Here is a 24,834-nt window from a genome sequence, read left to right as displayed (position 1 = left end):
CTCGTCAAAATAGTTTAAGTAAAGACCTTCATTGTATCTGTTCAGTCGCTCAGTCGTGTCTGACTCTTTGCGACCACATTGTACAGACAGGCGCAACAAAGGCCGAGATGACAAAGCCCCTTATGGTCGGGGCCCATTTGTGACAAATTTGCTGGCATAGCCAAACCAAACAGCTGCTCAGAATCCCAGGCTGTTTGGCTGCCAAATGTATATCATATGTATATATTCTGAATGGCAGAGATCAAGCTCTCAAAGCACAATAAAAATGCCTAAAATCAGGCAGAAAAATTTACATTTCAAAGGATCAGGGAGAGAAACGCAAGTTTCTCCTGGAAGGCCTTTTGTTTCTTTAAGGTCAAAATTCTGAAAATGTGTTTTATCCAATTGGCTTTCTCTAACAAGTTTTGGAGAGTCCATTTTCAGGGTGAGATTTTCTTTAATTCTCAATTAAGCAATAACTTGTAAGTATAAATTCTGTATGTATATAAACCATAGTAGTAGTAGTAGTAGTCGTTCAGTTGTATCCCGCTCTTTGCAATCCCATAGACTGTAGCCTGCCAGGCTCCTTTGTCCATGGGATTCTCCAGGCAAGAATAGTGGAGTGGACTGCCATTCCCTTCTACAGAAGATCTTCCTGACCCAGGGATAGAACCGGATCTCCTGCATTTGCAGGCAGATTCTGGGAAGACCCTATATAAACCAGCAGTTCAGTTCAGTCGCTCAGTCTGTCCGACTCTTTGCAATCCTGTGGACTGCAGCATGCCAGGCCTCCCTGTCCATCACCAACTCCCGGATTTTACTTAAACTCATGTCCATCGAGTCGGTGATACCATCCAACCATCTCATTCTCTGTTGTCCCTTTCTCCTCCTGCCTTCAATCTTTCCCAGCATGAGGGTCTTTTCAAATGAGTCAGTTCTTTGCATCAGGTGGTCAGAGTATTAGAGTTTCAGCTTCAGCATCAGTCCTTCCAATGAATATTCAAGACTGATTTCCTTTAGGATGGACTGGTTGGATCTCCTTGCCATCCAAGGGACTCTCAAAGAGTTTTCTCTAACATCTTCTTCAAAAGCATCAATTCTTCAGTGCTCAGCTTTCTTGATAGCCCAGCTCTCACAGTCATAAGTGACTACTGGAAAAATCATAGCTTTGACTAGACGGACCTTGGTTGACAAACCGTACTGGGGTATTATTAATAGTTTGGAGGTTGGCAACCTTTCACTCCTTTTTCTGTTATTCTGAAAGTTTTGTTGCCTATTCAGATATCAGTTTGCCCAGCTAAAACTGCTAATGACGATTTTAAGGTGAACCAATGCACTACTTGTGAAGTTACCTTCTCTAGGTGTCACTCTAGAGTCATCTCCACTCTGGTTTCTCAGTTCCTCCCTCTGGCAGTCTAAAACCACTGTGGTTGCTTGGATCACTGAGTGGCCAGCTCTCATATGTAGTCCCTGGATGAGGAAGTTTCCCCACTCCCCTTTTTTTTTCCCCCACACTGCTTGGCTTGCAGTATCTTAGTTCTCTGACAGGGGATTGAACCCAGGCCTTTGGCAGTAAGAGGGCCAAGTCCTAACCAGTGGATGACCAGGGAATTCCCACATTTTTTAACTTAAATGAGTAAGCTTCCTATGGGATCATTACATAGCATATGAGGATATACCTACACCAGTCTTGCAAGTTTCTCAGTTGCCTGAGGAAGCCATTGCTGGCTGCAAGGAGATGTTTTCTTCTTCTTTGGAGCTGAAAGCGCTCATGCGATATTCTCACTTTCATTCTGACAAACTCTATTAAAATAGCCGATTCAGGGAAGAGTGACAGGCCAGTCTCTTACCAAGTCACTCAGCCGAATGAGTTTTATTTTTACTCAGTGGGTAAAATTGCCCCAGTGTTTTTCAACACAAGTAACGAAAGTACCTTTTTTTGAAACCAAGTTCAAGGAAATCATGTAGCATTTGTCTTTTCATGTGGGTTTTTTTCTTTTATTGATGTGGTGTGTCACAGTGACTGATTTTCATATGTTATAACATTCTTGTTACCCTGGAATTAATCCAACTTTATCATGGTGTGTGGTCTTCTTTATTGTTGGACTCAGTTTACTAGTATTTTGTTTAGGATTTTTACATCTCTATTGGCCTGTAATTTTCTTCTGCTGTAGGTGTCTATGTCTGGTTTTCCCTCAGGGTTGACCGAAGGGCAGCTGTAATGTGACAGGTTGATGGCTGCAACATTTTTTGTTTATTGTTATGGCAAGAAACATTTTTTCATTAACAAAGGAAAACGGGTGAGGAAGGGAAGTCTTCCAGAGGAAGATGGTATTTATTGATTGGCTGCATGGCATGCAAGAACTTGATTCCTTGACCAAGGATCAAAGCCCACTACAGTGGAAGTGCAGTCTTAGTCACTGGACCACCAGGGAAGTCCCTGAAGGAGGTAGTATTTAAGCTACAGTAGTTCCCCCCTATCTACAGGGACAATTTACGAGACCCCATTGGATACTAAAACTGAGGATAGCATGCTGCTGCTGCTGCTAAGTCGCTTCAGTCGTGTCCGACTCTATGCAGCCCCATAGATGGCAGCCCACCAGGCTTCTCCATCCATGGGATTCTCCAGGCAAGAACACTGGAGTGGCTTGCCATTTTCTCCTCCAATGCATGAAAGTGAAAAGTGAAAGTGAAGTCGCTCAGTCGTATCCGACTCTTAGCGACCCCATGGACTGCAGCCTACCAGGCTCCTCCATCATGGGATTTTCCAGGCAACAGTACTGGAGTAGGGTGCCATTGCCTTCTCCTGAGGATAGCATAGAACCTTATATATACAATCTTCCTTATACATATCAGGGGAGCAAAATTTGCCACCCCAAAATGTCTCTTGGGCACACGAGTTAGGGGAAACACACTCACTGAAACAGTCCACCCTGGCCAGGCACCATACGACCGTTCGTGTGAGTGACTTTAGAACAGGAGGCCTTAGGAAGGAACATGGAACCACAAGTCACCATCAATCAGGAGAGTTCGGGAAAGGTCAAAGGAGATGCCACGTGTCCTTCCACCTCCTAGAATCCTCCTCGCTGGCATCCATCTCAGTCAAGCAATGCATGTGCGGCCAGGAAGCTCCGAGTCAGAAGGATTGGTCAGAGACAACCCAGAAACTCATCCCGTCACCATAAAACCTGAGACTGTGAGCCACGTTACAGAGCAGTTCTCCTGGGTTCCCTCACCCTCCTGCCTTCCACCGGGTGACCTTTCCCAATAACGTCTCTTGCTTTGCCAGCACATGTTATCTCCTTGGACAATTCGTTTCTGAGTGTTAGACAAGAGCCCCTTTTCCAGCCCTGAAAGGGGTCCCCCTTCCTGCAACACATAGATTAATTCAAACTGAAAACAATCAATTTCCAGAGGACTCAAGTCCATTTGTCCTACCTGCCTAAAAGAATTTAGATAGAGGACACTTTTTCTCATCTTCATGTGAATTGCCTTCCTCCCAGTTGAAGTCCCAAACCACTACCCCCCACATCCTCTTTAGTCTTTAGCTGAAGATGGTATTTAAGGTAAGGGTTTCAGCCATTCTGGAAAGTTACTGAAGTTTCCTGGTCATGTATACATGCTATTAAACTTTATTTGATTTTCTCCTGCTAATCTATCTCATGTCAGTTCTTAGGCCATCCAGAAAAGCCTAGAAGGGCAGAGTAAATTTTCTTCCTCCTTGACACGTACATACCTATGATAAAGTTTAATTTATAAATTAGGCACAGTAAGAGATTAACAATAGCTAATAATAAAATAGAACAATTATAACAGTATACTGTAATAAAAGTTATGTGAATGTGGACTCTCTCAAAATGTCTTATTGTACAAATTTAATACTTTTTCAACTTATCACATACTGTGGCTGTAATTTTCACAGTTTGAGGTGTGACAGCAAAGGTAGCACAATTTTTTTCCTTTTTCACAATTTCACAGATAGAAGATTCAATCTTACTGTAGATCTTAGCAACCTCAGCAAAGGATTTTTTTCTTTTCCTTATTAAGTCTAGAACTTTCACCTTTTCACTTAATGGAAGCACTTCTTGTGCTCTGGGGCCATTATTAAATAAGGGTTACTTAAATATAAACACTGCGATACTGAGATAGTTGGTCTGTTAGTTAAGTCAGCTACCAAGAGACCACTGGGCAGCATACGCTGGACAAAGGGATGAATGGTTCATGTCCAGGCAGGATGGAGCAAGACAGCATGAGGTTTCATCATGCTATTCAGAACAGTGCACATTTTTAAATGTATTATTAATTGCTTATTTCTGGAATTTTCTGTTTAATATTTTCAGGTTATGGTTGACCACAAGTAACTGAAACTACGGATAGTGAAACTGTGGATTGGGGTGGGGGGGACTACTGTAAAGTTAAAGAGGCCAAGGGAACAGAATGTGTGGAAGGCGGGTGGTAACAGAATAAGGCAGAAAACCACAAGTAGCTGGGGAGGAGGTAGTGAGGACTGAAATGAGGTTAGAAAAGTTAAGTATATTGTACACAACCAGACACTCATTTACTATTTGTTTATCTCCTATGATTCATCTTCAGTTCAGTTCAGTTACTTGGTCATGTCCGACTCTGTGATCCGATGGACTGCAGCACGCCAGGCTTCCTTGTCCTTCACCATCTCCTGGAGTTTGCTCAAACTCATGTCCATCGAGTCAGTGATGCCATCCAACCATCTCATCCTCTGTCATCCACCTTCAATCCTTCCCAGAATCAGGGTCTTTTCCAAGGAGTCAGTTCTTCGCATTGGATGGCCAAAGTAATGGAGTTTCAGCTTCAGCATCAGTCCTTCCAATGAATATTCAGGACTGATTTCGTTTAGGATTTACTAGTTTGATCTCCTTGCAGTCCAAGGGACTCTCAAGAGTCTTCTCCAGCACCACAGTTCAAAAGCATCAATTCTTCAGTGCTCAGTTTTCTTTATGGACCAACTCTCACATCCATACGTGACTACTGGAAAAATCTTAGGTTGAACCAAAAATAGATTGGCTCTGTATTTCTAGCCTTTACTTGGGCTGCCAGGTGTTGGGAGATCATTCCCCATACACAGGTCTCTCACATTTCTGCAGTTTTGTGCCAGAGGCACCAAAAGCTTTTGTTCCAGACTATCTCTTCAAGGGTGTTTGTATTACCATGGGTCTTGATAGACAGAGATCACATCCCCACTGAATCAAAGGGAGGGTTTATTTCCTGTCCAGTATAATAAAGAGAATGTCTTCCACCAGGCAAAGACTGGCTCTCTTGAACTTAGTGGTCTTTAGCTGTGAGGCAGATCCTCTCTGTGTGTGTCAGCTATCTGAACAGCTCCATATTGTTCTGTGGATTTTAGGAAAGGGAAGATGGAGGGGAGGGCAAGAGGAATCAACAGGTATGTTAGGTTTGTGCTACTTGCTGGGCTCCAAATAACAAGTCCTTTGCCTCAGAACTAGGAGTCTTATGTCTTCTGTCAATGCCCATGAAACTGTGGCAGGCTAACCCTTCACAGCTCCTGACACCAGGTGTTTGCCTTCTTGAAAAGCAAAAGCTTAGGTTTGGGTCTGTTTTCACATGCCCTCAGATCTGATGGATCTTATTCATACTATGCCCTGGTGCAGTGTTAGCTGAGGTAGGGTTGTAGGCCAGTTGCCTGGTTCATCTCCCTTCAATAATAAAATCCTTTGGCTAATGAATCTGAGCTCCCTATGGAGGCAAAGGGCAGCCAAATAAAAGGTGGATATTTCACTAATATAAAGACAAATGCCAAGAAACAGCTGTGTTCCAGGCCAGGCAGTGCTCAGCTTGCCATATGAAATAGGCTCTTAATAGAAATCAAATAGCAATTAACTCAAACTACTATAAGGAACATAAGCCAGGATAAAATTTGAAAATTAGTCTGCTATTCAAGCATCAGTGAAAGATAGGCGACCCTAGCCAAATAGGATTTGACCATGAGATGATTCAAGCAATGCCCACTTGGCATGGGCAATGATACACAGACCACCTGTCTCCTGAGAAACCTGTATGCAGTTAAATCCAGACAAGGAACAACTGACTGGTTCAAAATTGGGAAAGGAGTACCACAAGGGTGTATATTGTTGACCTCCTTATTTAACCCATATGCAGAGTGCATCATGCGAAATGCTAGGCTGGATGAATTAAAAAATGAAATGAAGATTGCTGGGAGAAATATCAAGAACCTCAGATATATACCATTCTAATGGCAGACACTGAAAGGAAACTAAAGAGCCTCTTGATGAGGGCAAAAGAAGAGAATGAAAAAGCTGGCTTAAATCTCAACATTGAAAAAACTAAGATCATGGCATCTGGTCCCCTCACTTCATGGAAAAATAGAAGGGGAAAAAGCAGAAGCAGTGACAAATTTTATTTTCTTGGGCTCCAGAATCACTGCAGACAGTGACTTGCAGCCATGAAATTAAGAGACACTTGCTCCTTGGGGGGAAAGCTATGATAAACCTAGGCAGCATATTAAAAAGCAGAGGCATCATTTTGCTGACAAAAATCTGAACAGGCCAAGCTATGGCTTTCCAGGAGTCATGTACAGATGTGAGAGTTGGACCATAAAGAAGGCTGCGTGCCGAAGAATTGAGCTTTTGAACTGTGGTGCTGGAGAAGACTCTTAGAATCCCCTTGGAATCAAACCTAAAGGAAATCAACCCTGAATATTCATTGGAAGGACTGATGCTAAAGCTGAAGCTCCAATACTTTGGCTACCTGATGAGAAGAGATGACTCACTGGAAAAGATCCTGATGATAGGAAAGACTGAGGGCAGGAGAAGAAGGGGTTGACAGCAACTGAGATGGTTGGATAACATCACCAACTCAATGGACATGAATCTGAGCAAACCCCAGGAGATAATAAAGGACAGGGAAGCCTGGAGTGCTGCAGTCCATGGGGTTGAAGAGTCAGACATGACTTAGCAGAAACTGAACAACAGCAATGATATACAACAGAAGCCTCTATAGGAATCTCCTATTACCTTCTCAAGTATGTACTTATTCAAATTATCAAAATCATTGCTCTAACAGAGTTAGGTAATATAAGTAATCAATAGAAGCAAATGTAAACTTTGGGAAACTTTAGACTTCAGCTTGATTCGTGTGGTTGGTCAACACATTCCACTGATTTACAAAAACAATATAAACTCTGGGTGTGGGAAGAAGGATAAATTAGGGGCTGGAATTAACATTATACACACTACTATTTATACTATGTATAAATATAAATAGATAACCAACAAGGACCTTCTGTATAACACAGTGAACTATACTCAATATTACATAATAACCTGTAAGGGAAAAGAATCTGAGAAAAGTGTATATATATATATATATGTAAATATATATATATATGTATATTTTATACATATATGTTTCGGTTGCTGTGCTGTACATCTGAAACTTATATAATATTATAAATCAGCTATGTTGTTTGTTGTTTAGTCACTAAGTCATGTCCGACATTTTCTCCATCCCATGGACTGTAACCTGCCAGGCTCTCCTCTGTCCAGGGGATTTCCCAGACAAGAATACTGGAGTGGGTAGCCATTTCCTTCTAAATTAAAAAACAAACAAACAAACAAAAAAAACCCTTTTTTTTAAGAATTAATAAAACACTTGTAACTCTAAAAAAATGAATATAAACTATTTGAACATTTTAAATTAGTAAAGAGAAGACCGCTATGAAGTGAACATTTAGGTCATCCATCTCTGAAAGTATCTTTAATAACTCAAATCCTCTCTTCAAAACGTTTAAGTCTAAATGATGGAAGGCAGTGAAGATGTAATACGTTTTGTGTGGCTCAATGGTTTCTTGATGATCTAATGAATAGTTTTCTTTGGCTTCACTTATAATTAATATTTGTAAATAATTTAGACAGATATTGAAGAAGGATCAAAGAGATTGTGTTTCTATGTGTCTTTGTAGATGGACACATCTATCCAAATATGGCATTATCTGAAAAATAAAAGAATAAGTATCTATTACATATCTTATTATACATTTCATAGTTCCAGAATAACCCTGAAGGCAGCGAGGAGAAGTACTGTTTCATAGATACAAGGAGTAAGGTTTAGAGACACTAAGTGACTAAAAGCATGAGCCTACTCAGTGACAGAAGCAGAACGTGAACCCGAGTGCAGTGGGCTGAATGTTTGTGCTCCTCCAAATTCTTATGCTGAAACCCTAATCCCAACGGAATTGGTCTTTGGAGGTGGGACCTTTGGGAGGTAATTAAGTCATGAGAGTGGAGTCCTCATGAAAGGGATTCGTGCCCTTATAGGAAGAGCCCCCAAAACTAGCCAGCTGTTTCTATTGTGTAACAATACGGCAAGAAATAGCTCTCTGAAAACTAGGAAGAGGGAACTCCAAGAACCCAATCATGCTGGCACCCTGATCTCCAACTTCCAGCCTCCAGAACTGTGAGGAATAAAGTTAGTTGTTTAAGCCACTCAGTCTATAGTATTTGTTACAGCAGCCCAAACTGAGTAAGATACCAAGTCTTCCATTTTTAAGTCATGGTTAAGTAAGACTCTCCCTCTTTTGACTGACATATCTCCAAATGAAAAATTAAAGAGAGAGCTTCAAAATACCTGTGAATCTGTTTCTGCTCATTTGAGTTTTATTTTAGATTTCACATATAAGTGATGGCATATGGTATTTGTCTTTCTCTTTCTGACTTACTTTACTTAGTATAGTAATCTCTATGACCACCCATGTTGCTGCAAATGGTATTATTTCACTCTTTTTTGTGGTTGAGACTGTGTGGGTTTTCTTAGAATTGTGGTGGTTCAGTCACTAAGTCGTGTCTGACTCTTGAGATGCCGTGGACTGTAGCTAGCAAAGTGCCTCTGTCCATGGGATTTTCCTGGCAAGAACACTAGAGTGGGTTGCCATTTCCTTCTCCAGGGGATCTTCCTGACCCGGGGATAGAACTCTGATCTCCTGCGTTGCTGGCGGATTCTTTACCAACTGAGCTACCAGGGAAGTGGAATACTTCCTCCTTGTAAAATAGTTATTTTTTGAGCAAAGTTAAAATATGACTGTTACAGATCAACTTTAAAACACAATGGAGAATCTCAGGTTTCCAGGCCACACTCTATCACCCTCTCTGCCCTGCTTATGAAAGCGGTGGGTCAGGTGTATAGTCATAGCCTTGTCATCAAAGAAGTTACATTTCCAATATGGCAATTATTTTGTTTGTGACCTAACTTAATCATTTGTTGGTTATGTTTAACATAAATTATACTTTTTATTTTTTTCAAAATAGATGGAAAAATACCATCAGTTACTTGTCTTGACTTAGAAACAAGTATTTAACAATTAAAGTATTTACCAGCAGTTCTTCTTCCTCCTCCCTGCAAAATAATACCACCAACACCACACGCCACCTCACCCCAAACTTCCTCCACATTTTATTGTTGTGTCTCAGGTCTTTTTGTTTGATATTTGTCATCAAAATTATTTCCACTGTATCTCAATTTTGCATATAACATTTTTGCAGACGTAACAGAAATTGATGGACAAGGAGGCCTCTGGATCCTTCTCCAAATATGGTTCTTAGGCCATCAGGCTCAGTGTCACCTCTGCCTGCCTGAGAATGCATATTCCAGGACCCAAACTAGAGCCTATTGAATGAGCCGGTGAGGAGATGATCCCTCAAATCCTGTAAACACGAGGAAACGAGGATCTCTGGTCTATAGTAGATCTTACTAGCCTAGTTTACGTCAACTAGCCTAGTTTACTGATGCATTTAACTTCAAACAGATTGCCTTTTAACTATCCCAGAGCAATATGTATGAACCTCTTTCAATCCTAGAAATAACTCCTAAGTCTACTTATGCATTCCTCCTGTCAACTGGGTAGGAATCCTACCGCAGCATCTTACTTTTTGGTGGAAAGTGCCTTTTCTCCTTGTGAACGAAGAGACTCAGTTTGACCCAGGAGCTCCTGTCACTGTCAGGAACAGGTTTTTTGACCTGGTCGTGAGTAAGGGACTTGTAGGCACCATGGAAATGCCTTTTTGAACTCTCAATAAGCTGACTTGATTGCTTCTTTCCACCAGGCAGTTGGATTCTCGCCTTTCATTTATCTCCTCCAGGAGACGTTTGTCTGTTTTAAGTTTTTTAATTATTTCACTGTTTCTGTTTACAGATGCCATTATGCTGACAAACTATAATCATCAAGTGGTTCTTGCTGTCCTGCAAACAAATGCGGGAAAAAAAATACTATCAATTGCTCGCTTGACTTCAAACCCAATATTCACAATCAGGTGTTCGCCAGCATCTCCAGTTACTTTATCAAGTGATTACCTCATGTCAGGTATTTCTCCTCCTGCAGATACCACCACCACTGCCCCTCCCCCAACCTCCCTGCATCTCTTACTATTGCTTTCTAAGGTCTTCATATTTCCTGAGGAGAAAGAAAAGACCAGAGAAAGAGGATACAGTGAAAGAATATATTTTGGGTTTTAAAGTGATACTATGCATTGATTTTTGCTTTTAGGAACTTTCATTGCTTATTCTGAATGTTAGGTAGTTAGAATAGGGAAAAGGAGTCCAAAATGGCAGTGGCTAAAAGACAAGAAAGAGAAAAGCCCGTGAAAATAAAAGGAAGGTCAAAGAAAGGTCCGAGGACCGGAATGAGGACTTCAGGTAGAAAAGCACTCCTTGCTGAGCCCAATTTGCATAGGGCAGGCCCAGGGGGAAGAAAACATATAAAAGGAGGAGCCACGTGCTCTCTCGTGCTCTCCGCCCCCCACCCCACCCCACGCAATGGCACGCTCCTCCACTCTCTTCTCTTCTTCGAGAATGGTTTCTCCTGCTATCTTTTAAATAAAATAGACCTGTAACACTGATTTGTCTAAGAGCTATGACAGGGTTTGTTCAAGACTGGAGAGCTGTGACGCGCTGAGGGCTTTAATGTCCATCGCTCCAAATCATTGTTGTGACGAGACAAGAACCGAGAAGCATACAGTTGCCAGACGTGATTATGAAGATAATATGAATTTATTATAGGAAATGAAGAAAACACAGCAAAGTATAAGGTAGAAAAGCTAAAATCACTTGTAATCCAGAGACAGACAAATTAACATTTTGGATGTTTCTTTCCTAATAAATATCCAAAGATATTTCATTATAAAAAGTACAAGGGGTTCCCTGGCTGTCTAGTGGTCAGAACTCTGAGATTCCACTGGCGAGGCTGTGTTGATCCCTGCTAAGGGAAGTAAGATCCCTCAGGCTTAGTGCTACAGCCCTAAAATTAAAAAAAAAAAAACAAATACAGAAGACATCAAACTGGTCATACTAAAACACAAATTTTAAACATTTGTTTTTAACTATTTAGGAAGAGTTTGCTTGTTAGGCCAGTAAATTTATCTTTTCATGGATTTGAAGCACTTAAAAATCAGATATGCTAAATTTACAAAGGAAATTTAAAATATTTAAAGGATTTGTATTAACTAAGTTTGTAAATATACCTCTCGAGGTGTTTAGTCTTTTCAACTTGGCTTAACTGAATATTAATTCCAGAAAAAATAAGAATGATCATTCTTTATATAAAAATAACTCAGTTTAGGGAATTTTCTGGCAATCCAGAGGTTGGCACTTCATGCTTTTACAGCCGGGGGCAGTGGTCTTTCAGTCTCCTGTTGGGGGACTAAGATCCCACAAGCCATGTGGCATAGCCAAATTAAAAAAAAAAAAAACAACCCACAATTTATAAATAGAATACAACTCATGTTGAAACCAACATTTTCATTTTAGAAAATCAGTATTATGAGCCCTAAAGTCCTACCAACCCAAATGTCCATCAACAGCTGAGTGGATAAATAAATCATGGTATATCCACACAATGGATACTATGCAGTAAGAAAAAAAAAAGATAGTACTATTGATACACATAATAACATGGCTGACTCTCAGAATAATTGGGTTGAGTGAAGAAAAGTCATACCAAAAAAAAATGGTATTGTATGATTCTACTCATACAAAATTCTATGAAATATTAACTACTCTACAGTGACTGAAAGCAGAGAAGTGGTTGTCTGGAAATGAGGAGGCGTTAAGAACAATGGCAGCAAGCAGGATTGTAAAGTAGTACACTGTGTGAGTAAGGTTTTAGTGGTGATTAATACATTTGTTATCTTGATTGTGGTGATGGTTTCATGTTTTTGCATATATCAAAGCTAATCAAATAGTACATAGATCATCTTTGACTTAGGGTGGGGTTTCAAACTGATAAACCCATTGTTTATTGAAAATGTCTTAAGGTGAAAATGCATTTAATACACCTAACATAGGAAACATGATAGCTTAGCCTTGCCTACTTTAACCTGCTAAGATCATGTACATTGGCTTTCAGTTGGGCAAAATCATCTAACACTTATTATAAAACTTATTTTATAATAAAGTGCTGATTATCAAATGTAAGTTAATTGAACATTATACTGAAAGTGAAAAACCGAATGGTTGTAATTATATCAGTCATTTTCACTTTTGATCACATGGCTGACTGGGAGCTGGGAGTATTGTCCCACAAGTCACTAGCCTGGGAAAAGATCAAAGTTCAAAATTTGAAGTATTTAAGATATGGATTCTACTGGATATATATTGCTTTTGCACCATCATAGTGTTGAAAAATTGCACACCAAATCATTGTAAGTTAGAGGCCGTCTGCACTTTAACCATGCAGTTTATTGTATGTCAATTATATCACAATAAAGCTGTGGAATAAAATTGGGATTAGCACTGAGCACATTGCATAAAGCAAGTGGTTAATAAACACTTGTTGAATGAATAAAAAGTATATTATTTATCAGATAATTTATATTCACTTAACATTAACATTGTGAGAACTTTTCATATCACTACATGTGTCATTCGTAATAAAAAAGGTACTCTCTGATGACAGTAGTCTATCATATGGATTTATAATAATTAATTGATTAGTCCCTTTATTGTTAGACTTTTAGATTATTTACCCTTTAACACTTTCAAGTGACAAAAATCTTGCAAACATATATTATTTTAGGAAACCCACAAGACATCAGTTTTCCATTCCTAAATACACAAAAGGATAAGAGGTATAGTTTCAGAGTTCTCTGGGCTAACAAATCTTACAAGAAAAAAGTTACTTGAAGAAAATAGTTGCTCGGAACAAAAGGAAATGCTTTAATGGAGAATGAAATTCCTGACTTTTTTTCCTCCCTCTGTCCAGAGCCATGAGGAAGACTCAGATATTCTGAAAAATTATAAAGAATTGTCTCAGGAAGTTATTGCCACAATAATGATGCAAAACTCAGAGGCATGCAACAATAAACATTTATTCTCATGCTCATTAGTGGATTGTTTAGATCCAGGTGAATTTGGTTGGGACTGGCTCCCAGCTGAGGGTGAAGGTCCCACAATTCTAGGACTAAGAGAAATAAGTAAAGCTATTTTTCTCTAAGCCAATATCTCAGATGGGACCTAACTCTCCTATACTCATTTCATTTCTGGGAATTTTAAGAACATAAATCCTTTTTTAAGAACATGAGAAGAAAAGCTTTTTTACTAAATGACAATTGTATTGCACCATCTCTGGCATATACAGCCTTTCTGTTTTATCTTTCTCTTTCCTGTCTCCCTTGGAAAATCCTTGATTTCAGGCATCATATTATTTACAATAATATGGAGTTGGAGCTCAGTATAATGTAGGAGCTCAATAAAAAGCAGTTGACTTTCCTAAAAGTATAAATCCAGTAATGTTAGCTCACAAATCTTTTATAGATGTACAACCCACCAAGAAATGATCCCTTGGTTTACAAGTAAGCAATTCTTTAAGCAAGATGTCAGTTGCAGAAGTGAACAGGGAAGAAAGAAGATAACTTTTTCAACATTGGATCTAGCAAGTTTAAACTGAAGGGAGATAAAATATTTTATGCACTCAATTAACACTAAATAATTAAATTGGCCTCAATCTTGCTAACTCCATTTCGATCACCTGTTAATTTTTTTCCAAAGTAGTAAAAACAAGAAGATATGAATGAAATAAATCTACAAATAGCTCCCATATCTCATTTTTGTCATTAATTTCAAGTTACTTTTACTAGAGATACTAATTTATTGGAAATTAAACTCCTTGAATTTTGTGTCCTTTACTGCTTTTACTGTTTATCATCCTCTCTGCAGGATGTTCAAATGAAAAACAAGTGGGGACATGACTAAAGGAAGTAGAAAACAAGGTAATTGTCTCGTGTACTTTTGAGCTAATTTATATTTTGTTAAAAGCCCATTATACAGATTTACTGCAAATGAAATGTAGATGTCTTAGTCACAAATTCACTAAGAAGATCACAGAATTCAAACTTTTTTACTAATAGACTAATTTATTTGATATCACTGTACATTCTCACCCTAGTGTCTTATTATTTTTAAATTAATTTTTATTGGAGTATAGTTTCTTTACAATGTGTTAGTTTCTACTGTACAGCAAAATGAATCAGCTGTACGTATACATCTATCCCCTCCCTTTTGGACTTCCTTCCCATTCAAGTCACCACAGTGCATTAGGAAATAATCACTGAAGTCCAGGAAGCACAGAGTCCCAAGGAGAAACAGGCCAAGACACATATTAATCAAACTAACAAAAATTAAATACAAAGAAAAATTATTAAAAGCAGCATAGGAAAATAAAACTCTTATTACAGATCACATGAACACAGGAGCCAACTAAAATTAGACACAGCAAGAGTCTTATGGTAACAGCATGGAATCTGAAGTCAAAAAGGTTTGACTCCTGTTCAAGCTATGCCAATTATGTGGCCTCAGTTAAGTTACCTTCTCTGGCCCTCAGTTACCTTATATGTTTAATGGAAATAATATCCAAATCACAGAGAACCATAAGGATTAAATGAGCTAATACATTATCAAGAACTTAATATAACCAAAACTCAATAAATGGTAATGTTAAAATATTAGTCACTGTAAAAACATTTTTGTTCAATTGGATAAATAAATAGTATTTTTGTCCCCTCAGTTATTAATCTGTTTATTTGCTATGTGATCAGGTTCAGCTACATAATTGTGGTGGCCAGAGCAAAATGATAAGGCAAGGGCCCTTGTTGAGAAATCACTGAGAATGTTAAGATGGTGGCAGAAGAGCATTAAACCAAGTGGGCTCCTTCTTAGGTGCTTGTGTGATGGCAGAGAGAGGTCACGTGTCTATGAAACTGGCTATATGTGTGACATAGGAACAAGTCAATTTCTATGCTTAAATCACCTAGTTTTAGTGTCTTAAATGGAGGTAAATAATGTGCCTAACCTATGAATTTTTAAAGGCATGTATTTTTAAGCATGCATATACAGTCAGTTCAGTCGCTCAGTCATGTCCGACTCTTTGTGACTCCATGGACTGCAGCACGCCAGGCTTCCCTGTCCCTCACCAACTCCCAGGGCTTATTCAAACTCATGTCCATCGAGTCAGTGATGCCATCCATCTCATTCTCTGTTGTCCCCTTCTTGTTAAAGGTTGTTGCTGAACCACGCAAAGACACCAGGATTCTTGGCCTCAAGAGAAGAATTCAATCCGGGGCCAGAGACAAGGCTTGATCGCTCAGAGCTTTTGTGTAATAAAGTTTTATTAAACTATAAAGGAGATAGAGAAAGCTTCTGACATAGGCATCAGAAGGGGGCAGAAAGAGTACCGCTTGCTAGTGTTAGCTACCGGGGTCCAGCCCCGGTTGGATCCAGGGATTCCCTCGGGAGGACGGCGTTGGTGAAAGGATAGATAAAAAGAGAAAGAGGGGCTTGAACTAACTGGTTTACGCAGAAAGCCAAAAAACCTGTGACATCAGATTTGCACTGACCACAGAGGCCACAGGCGCCCTCTCAAATCGCAGAAAGTGCCCCACCTTAGGCACCTTTTCGAGTAGGTCTTAGAAGCCCGGGCAAATAAGTGGTTTCAGAGGGCCCCCACGCTCCAAATTAGTCATCCTGAAAGAAGAACAGAGAAGAAAAGGAGAGAAAAGGGAACAAGAAAGAACGACATAGGGAGACCAAGCTTAATGAGCATGGCCCAAAACTTTATTTTCCAAAGTAGCTTTTATACCTTAAGTTACGCATAGAGGATAATAGGGGTGTAGAGTCATGCAAGGTCAGCAGTCCTTGACTCTTATGAAGCCAGGCTTTCTTTTTGCAAACTTATCATATGCTTTAGGTGATTTACATCATCTTCTGGCCAGGAGGCCTGTTAACATTTTATGACCCTTTCTTCTGAATAATGGTTAGTCAATCAGAAAACTTATTTTCTCTAAAGGTGATTATTCTAAAGTCAGGCGCCACCCTCCGAAAGCATTAGATAAAGCTGCATTCCCATAGGGCAAAAGGGTGGTGGGCTATAACAAGAAAAGAATTAACTTAAGGGTCCAAGGTTACAAACATTAAAGCTACTACTTACATTTCTATATACCAACTATATTAATCAATACCCTCCCAGGGACACAGTAGGTAAGGGATATGGAAACCTGGCAGCAAGCATTAGCTCAACAAAGAAATCCTCTACTAGTTCTATTCTAACAATTTTAACTCTCTGAGAAGCTCTGCATTGTTAGAATATCTTAAGCTTCCCGTGCCTCTCATGGTTGGGAGGCTGTGAACAATCACAAGCATAGCTGCAGGAGTCTGAACAAACCCGTCAGGCAAGCTAGAAAGTCATCAGAGGAGTTTGAATTGAAACACTCCTATTATGCCCAGGAGACTTATTAACTAGAGCTCTAAGTTGATTTTCTTCAGAGAAAGGTGGTCGGGGATAGCACCCCGTGAATGTCAGAGGAGTTGGTAAAAGTCATAAAATAGTAAAACAGACAGATTCTGGTTTTGGGGTAGACACTCAGGCAGGTCCGGGGCGGCCCTTGAGCCCTGATTCACCTTGCCCGTCAGGGGTCTCCCGCATGAACTTGTCATGGGTGGGAACTCCCATGCTGGCTCCATTGCAGTTAGCAATGGAGTTATATACTCTCCAATGAATCCAAAGAATGTCTGGAGGTTGTAAAGACCTCACCAGGCCTACTCCCATAACTTACATTTTAAAATAACAGGATTAACCAGAAGGTTTAATCCAGAGACTGTCCTCAGGCAGGATACATTATTGTTATATAAACCTAAGGAATGTAGAGGGGAAAAAAAGTTTGTCCTTTCTTCCTCTTTGAGAATTCCAGACCCCTCTTCTCCTTGGGGACTCCTAGACTTCTTATCAACCTGCCTAGGAAATGACTCTCTCATCCTCCTGTCTTCGATCTTTCCCAGCATCAGGGTCTTTTCAAATGAGTCAGTTCGTCGTATCAGGTAGCCAAAGTATTGGAGTTTCAGCTTCAGCATCAGTCCTTCCAATGAATATTCAGGACTGATTTCCTTTAGGATGGACTGGTTGGATCTCCTTGCAATCCAAGGCATTCAAGAGTCTTCTCCAACACCACAGTTCAAAAGCATCAATTCTTTCATGCTCAGCTTTCTTTACAGTCCAAATCTCACATCCATACATGACCACTGAAAAAAACCACAGCTTTGACTAGATGGACCTGTGTGGGCAAAGTAATGTCTCTGCTTTTTAATATGCTGTCTAGGTTGGTCATAGCTTTTCTTCCAAGAGCAACTGTCATTTAATTTCCTGGCTGCAGTCACCATCTACAGTGATTTTGGAGCCCAAGAACATAAAGTCTCTCACTGTTTCCATTGTTTCCCCATCTATTTGCCATGAAGTGATGGGACCAGATGCTGTGAATGTTTTCTGAATGTTGAGTTTTAAGCCAACTTTTTCACTCTCCTCTTTCACTTTCATCAAGAGGCTCTTTAGTTCTTCTTTGCTTTCTGCCATAAGGGTGGTGTCATATGCATATCTAAGGTTATTGATATTTCTCCCAGCAATCTTGATTCCAGCTTGTGCTTCATCCAGCCCAGCATTTCTCATGATGTACTCATAAGTTAAATAAGCAGGGTGACAATATACAGCCTTGACGTACTCCTTTCCTGATTTGGAACAAGTCTGTTGTTCCATGTCCAGTTCTAACTGTTGCTTCTTGACCTGAATACAGATTTCTCAGGAGGCAGGTCAGGTCATCTGGTATTCCCACCTCTTGAAGAATTTTCCACAGTTTGTTGTGATCCACACAGTCAAAGGCTTTGGCATAGTCAATAAAGCAGACGTATATGCTTTTCTGGAACTCTTGATTTTTCGATGATCCAATGGATGTTGGCAATTTGATCTCTGGTTCCTCTGCCTTTTCTAGATCCAGCTTGAACATCTGGAAGTTCACGGTTCACATATTGCTGAAGCCTGGCTTGGAGAATTTTTAGTATTACTTTGCTAGCGTGTGAGATGAGTGCAATTGTGCAATAGTTTGAGCATTCTTTGGCTTTGCCTTTCTTTGGGATCAGAATGAAAACTGACCTTTTCTAGTCCTGTGGCCACTGTTGAGTTTTCCAAATTTGTTGGCATATTGAGTGCAGCATCATCTTTTAGAATTTGATATAGCTCAACTGGAATTCCATCACCTCCACTAGCTTTGTTAGTAGTGATGCTTCTAAGGTACACTTGACTTCACATTCGAGGATGCCTGGCTCTAGGTGAGTGATCACACCATCGTGATTATCTGGATCATGAAGATCTTTTTTGTATAGTTCTTCTGTGTATTCTTGCCACCTCTTCCTAATATCTTCTGCTTCTGTTAGCTCCATACCATTTGTCCTTTATTGCACCCAGTTTTGCATGAAATGTTCCCTTGTTATCTCCAATTTTCTCGAAGAGATCTCTAGTCTTTCCCATTCTATTGTTTCCCTCTATTTCTTTGCATTGATCACTGAGGAAGGCTTTCTTATCTCTCCTTGCTAGTCTTTGGAACTCTGCATTCAAATGGGTATATCTTTCCTTTTTTTCTTTGCCTTTAGCTTCTCTTTTTCTCAGCTCTTTGCAAGGCCTTCTCAGACAACCATTTTGCCTTTTTGCGCTTCTTTTTCTTGGGGATGGTTTTGATCACTGCTTCCTGTACAATGTCACAAACTTCTGTCCATAGTTCTTCAGGCACTCTATCAGATCTAATCCCTTGAATCTGTTTGTCACTTTCACTGTATAATATTACACTTTCACTGTATAAGGGATCTGATTTAGGTCATACCTAAATCATGCATATACAGTGGATCCTCTGTAGTCCTGCTCTAGGGACCCTCTAGGTCCCACTCATGGACTCCGTATTTGAAAATTTACCTACTCACTAAAATTTGCTATCCAATAATCAATACTGTAGCACTCTCACAGTCATCCCCAAACACACACTTAGCAGTGAAAACCTGGGTCTCCTTAATCTGCACCACAGCTCGCTCTCTGCCTTCTTGTTTCAGCTATCATAAGTGTGCCGTTTTCCTCATATTTTTAGGGTCACATGCGGTGTTTCTTGCATTTTGGTGCTTTGCATTGATTTCACTGTGTAAAATGCCCATCGAGTTTCATGCTAAAGTACCATCTGCTGTTCCTAGACGGCAAGAAGGCTGTGATGCGCCTTATGTGTGTTAGATCAACCTTGCTTAAGAATGAATTATAGTGCTGTCAACTGTGAGTTCAACATCAATGAATCAACAACATATTTTGTGTCTCTAAATTGAAACACTCTAATAAAAACTATACATTGGTTGGTTGACAAAAATGCTGTGACCAGAGGCTGTGGTCACAGAGCCTCTGTATTTCCTCTAAGAGCCATGACTCAGTATTTGCTAATTCAATGTTCAGGGCACTTTATAGAATATAACTACCAAAATACCAAGAATCAAATATATATATATTGAAAGCATATTACTATTTCTACAGGTATATTGGACTTCCCAAGTGGCTCAGTGGTAAAGAATCTGCCTGCCAATACAGGAGATGTGGGTTCAATCCCTGGGTCAGGAAGATCCCCTAAGAGAAGGAAATGGTAACCCACTCCAGTAGTCTTGCCTTTAAAAATCCCATGGACAGAGGAGCCTGGCTGGCTACAGTCCACGGGGTTGCATGGGGTCGTGTCTGACTTAGTGACTAAACAACAACAACAGGTATATTATTATAAATTACCTTCAACATACAGCAACTCAGAGCCTATTTGAAGTCCACTGGTGTGGCTCAGCCTACTGATATGTTACCCTGGCAATGGAATATTACAATTTGTGCCATTCTGGCTTTGTTCTAGTCATAGAATCCTAGTTAAGAGAAGTTTTAAAGTCAGAGAGACCATTTAGTTATCAGACATATGTCCTTGAATAAATTACTCAATCTCTCTTAATATCAGTTTCTCCATCTGTAAAATAGGACAAAGATATCTATATCATGAAGCTGTGTTTGTGTGTATGTGGTCGAAACAGACAGGAGCTGGAACTGTTAAAAAACAAAAACAAAAACCCTAAATGGTATCACTTGTGCTAAAGCCCATGATGCCAAACCTACATTTAATCCCTAATATAATTGCAGCTTCCACCCCTACCAGAAATGCAATTTTAATCAACTTGTCTGGAATTTTCAATAAAGTGAACTGCCACGGGAGTCCTCTCCATCCCCCAGAGGAAAAAAAGATAACCTTTGCGTTTCTCTCCCCTCATTCCCCTGATCTAAAGCAACTTTTTTTTTCCTTTTGCTAATAGCTCCCTTCCCACCTTCCTTCCTATAAAAGCCTTCCATTTTGTACAACTCCCCAAGTGCCCTTCTAGTTGCTAGATGGAATGCCTCCCAGTTCGTGAATTGCCTAATAAAGCCAATTTCATTTGCAAATTTGTTTGGCTAAATTTTTTTTTTTTTTAACAGAGTTAAATGAGATATGAATATAAAGCTCTTTTCAGTGTGCCCAGCATCAATTTATTATATGCACTGACATTTCTTGAGCACCTACTTTGGGTCTGTTGCTGTTCTGTGCACTGAGGGCAAATAGGTACCTGCCCCCAAGGAGCTTCAGGTCTAATGGTTTGTGGTAGATCAGAGCAGATCAGTTCAGTCGCTCAGTTGTGTCTGACTCCTTGCAACCCCATGAATCGCAGCACGCCAGGCCTCCCTGTCCATCACCAACTCCCGGAGTTCACTCAGACTCACGTCCATCGAGTCAGTGATGCCATCCAGCCATCTCATCCTCTGTCGTCCCCTTCTCCTCTTGCTCCCAATCCCTCCCAGCATCAGAGTCTTTTCCAATCTTTGCATGAGGTGGCCAAAGTACTGGAGTTTCAGCTTTAGCATCATTCCTTCCAAAGAAATCCCAGGGCTGATCTCCTTCAGAATGGACTGGTTGGATCTCCTTGCAGTCCAAGATTTGTGGTAAGTACTTAGTAAATTGTTGCTATTTTTTTTATTGATTTTATTAAAACTTCATGTTTCACTTGGGTAATTATTTTATTTGTATGCTTTTTTCTCAGAAGAGGAAGTCTCCAGCTTCTTAAAAATAAAAGAAAAAAAACCTTCAGAAATACATTTCAGAAATACAAAAGTCATAATTTCTTTTTTTTCTGTTTTTTTTTAATTGAAGTATAGTTGATTCACAGTATTGTGCCAATCTCTGCTGTACAGCAAAGTGACTCAGTTATATACACACATTCTTTATGGTTTATTACAGGGTATTGAACATAATTCCTGTGCTATACATTAAGACCTTGTTGTTTATCCATTCGAAAGGCAGAAGTTTGTATCTACCAACTCCACACTCCCAGTCCATCCCTCTCCCTCAGTCCCAATCCCTTTGGCCACCACAAGTCTGATCTCCGTGAGTCTGCTGCTGTTTTGTAAATAGGTTCTTTTGTGCCGTGTTTTAGAGCCCACGTATAAGTGTATCATATGGTATTTATCTTTCTGACTTTCTCCGCTTAGTATGATAATCTCCAGTTGCATTCATGTTGCTGCAAATAGCATTATTTTGTTCTTTTTTGTGGCCAGCAGTATTCCATTGTGTATATGTGCCACATCTTCTTTATCCGTCCGTCAGTGGACATTTAAGGTGTTTCTGTGTTTTGGTTATTGTGAGTAGAGCTGCTATGAAAGTAGTTGTGCATTGTCAGGAAGCATTTAACAGGAGGCTTCCTGTCGATCTGTCAGGAATCCTCTGTTCCTTATTAATTCCTGAATATTCAGGAATTCGGAGGAGAGGCAAGTCTCTCCCAGGGCTGACGGATCCAGGCATTTCCTTCGTTAGTTTTTCAATACGGTGATAAGTACCCTCTTCCTTCTTGTGAACTGTACGGTAAAAGTGATTGTTTACAACTCTCTCTCTCTTTAATATGGATCGCCTATGTATTGTAAGTCTGGAATTTTAATCTTTGTCGAGAATAACTACCTTGTAAGACAATATATATGCCCACACCATGTTGATTAAAACACTTTTGCTCCATCAGAGCTTTGGTCCCCGTGTCTTGTTTTCTTTCTCTCTCTCTCTAAGGCTGATTTTCTGGAGCACAGAGACCCATCTTGCTTACTCTCCTGCCCAGGCTTCTAAGACCCTCTCGAGAAGGCGCACTGTGCTTTCAACCCCCTCGAGAGGGCACCAGGTATCTTCGTGAGCGACGCAAGCCCTGTGTCAAAGGACTTTATTGGTTTTCTGCGTAAACCAAGGAATATCAGCCTCTCTTTCTCTCTCCTTTACTTTCTTACCATTGACTCTGGGCCACCAGGTTCCGGTCCATTAAAGGACCTCAACAGTGCATGTATCTTTCTGAATTGTAGTTTTGTCCAGGTATATTCCTAGGAGTGGGATTGCTGGATTATACGGTAATTCTATTTAGTTTTCTGAAGAACCTCTGCACTGTTTTCCGCAGAGGCAGCACCGGCAGTGTAGGAGGGTTCCCTTTTCTCTACACCCTTTCCAGCATTTGTTACTTGCAGGCCAAAAGCTATCATTTCTTCACCCGTTTACAGAAATTAGTGATAGAAGAAAGACTGGTGTTGAAGAAACCAGTTCACAATGCTAGAGAAATTAATTCCTTAAAGAACTATATCAAGGGTCAGCAAAAGAAACTAAATCACCTAACTCTAATGAGATTAGAGCACAAAAATCATTAAGACCAACACAGGGCAGTTGCTAAAGATAAGAAAGTGTTTTTGTTTTTTGTTTTTTTTCATTTTTTTTAAAACAAAGCTCCCAGATATGCAAAAGGCTTATCAAGAGATCTCAGCAGTTGGGCACAATCCAGGTACCTGAGGGTAGGGGCTATATTCAAATCCTCCGTTCTCAGACTGCAATCTGGAGGAAGATTTCTACGTCTTTGAACTTCAGCTTCCTTAGCTGTTAAGTGGGGTGGATGTCAGTATTGTGATGATTAAACAACAGATGAAAGGACTTATAAACTATAACGTACAATCCGAGCACCATGAGTTCTTCTAAAATGTATAATAGATTAGATTTTTAATTCATAAAGTTACGTATGCTGTGCCCAAGAGTAATATTCTATCTACAACACAGTTATTTGTAACATAAGAAACCCAAGTGGGGACTTCCCTGATGGTACAGTGGATAGGAATCCCCCTGCCAATGCAGGGGACATGGGTTCCATCCCAGGTCTGGGAAGATTACACATGCCCCAGGGCAACTGAAGCCCACGTGGGTAACTTCTGAACCCCACATGCCCTGGTCTGTGCTCCTGCAACAGGAGAAGCCACCACAATGAGAAGCTCATGCACCACAACAAAAAAATAGCAAACCCCCCACCTCTCCTCCCCGGCTCATCTCAACTAGAGAAACCCTGTGCATATCAACGAGGACCCAGCACAACCAAGAAATAAATAATTTTTTTTTAAAAGGAAAGAAACCCAATTGAAATAATTTTTTTTCCCGCTGTACCACGTGATATGTGGATTCTTAGTTCCCCAGCCAGGGATCGAACTTGCATCCCCTGCATTGGAAGGCAGGTTCTTAACCACTGGATCACCAGGGAAGTCCCTGAAATAATTCTTAAGCCAACACATTTTCCTTGCTCAAAGATTACTCTCCCAGCAAGTTTCAGGCTATATTCTAGAGTATCCCATTTTTATTTTCTTAGACTTGCTAGGGTTTGCTGCCCTCTTTGGCAACCCACTCCAGTACTCTTGCCTGGAAAATCCCATGGACGGAGGGGCCTGGTGGGCTGCAGTCCATGGGGTCACTAGGAGTCAGACACGACTGAGCGACTTCACTTTCACTTTTCACTTTCATGCATTGGAGAAGGAAATGGCAACCCACTCCAGTGTTCTTGCCTGGAGAATCCCAGGGAGGGGGAGCCTGGTGGGCTGCGGTCTATGGGGTCGCACAGAGTCGGACACGACTGAAGCGACTTAGCAGCAGCAGCAGCTGCCCTCTTTAAATTATCAAACTAAATAAACCTGGAAGGAAATAATCAAGAAAAACAGTGTTTATTTGAGATCAAAGAATTGCAATTTGGGACACACAGTTTCAGGCAGCAACCCAAACAGTATCATGTGGGGAGTAAAAGTCAGTGGCTTTTAAAGGAAAAGGAGGAGGTTTGTATTAGTGATTTTTCCCTCTAGTGGTTTGCTGAGGCTATTACCAGAGGGCGGTAAAAGTGCATTACCATGACGTTTCAGGTCCTCTTGCTGAGTCCTTTGAGTATTTGTGGTTTGACTCAGTTTACGGTGTGTCTGGGTAAGGATGTGCATAAGATCCACCTCCTTAATGGCCTCTTGACTCCATTTAAAAAGCCCTTGACATAAGTAAAGAGTGGGACATGACTGAGCGACTGAACTGAACTGACATAAGTAAATGCATTTTATTTCACATTTCATATTTTCCCCCTTTCATCCAGATTTGTCTCTGAAAGCATCACTGACTTCTAGACCTGCTT

The 24,834-nt window shown here is 40.2% G+C and overlaps 1 protein-coding gene across 1 annotated transcript; it reads right to left on the bottom strand.

Moving 5' to 3' along the window:
• Positions 1-7,734: 7,734 nt before the first annotated feature.
• On the bottom strand, positions 7,735-20,162 carry SPATA45 (spermatogenesis associated 45). Its single transcript, NM_001077024.1, is given in 4 exon segments — positions 7,735-7,984; positions 9,915-10,046; positions 10,049-10,227; positions 20,105-20,162. Coding segments are annotated over 3 exon segments (291 nt in total). The 5' UTR covers positions 10,188-10,227; positions 20,105-20,162; the 3' UTR covers positions 7,735-7,964.
• Positions 20,163-24,834: the final 4,672 nt, after the last annotated feature.

This window comes from Bos taurus, chromosome 16 (assembly GCF_002263795.3).
Source record: "Bos taurus isolate L1 Dominette 01449 registration number 42190680 breed Hereford chromosome 16, ARS-UCD2.0, whole genome shotgun sequence".
Lineage (NCBI taxonomy): Eukaryota > Metazoa > Chordata > Mammalia > Artiodactyla > Bovidae > Bos > Bos taurus.
The sequence above is the reverse complement of the archived record's forward strand: the minus strand, read 5'-3'. Positions and strand labels throughout refer to the sequence as shown.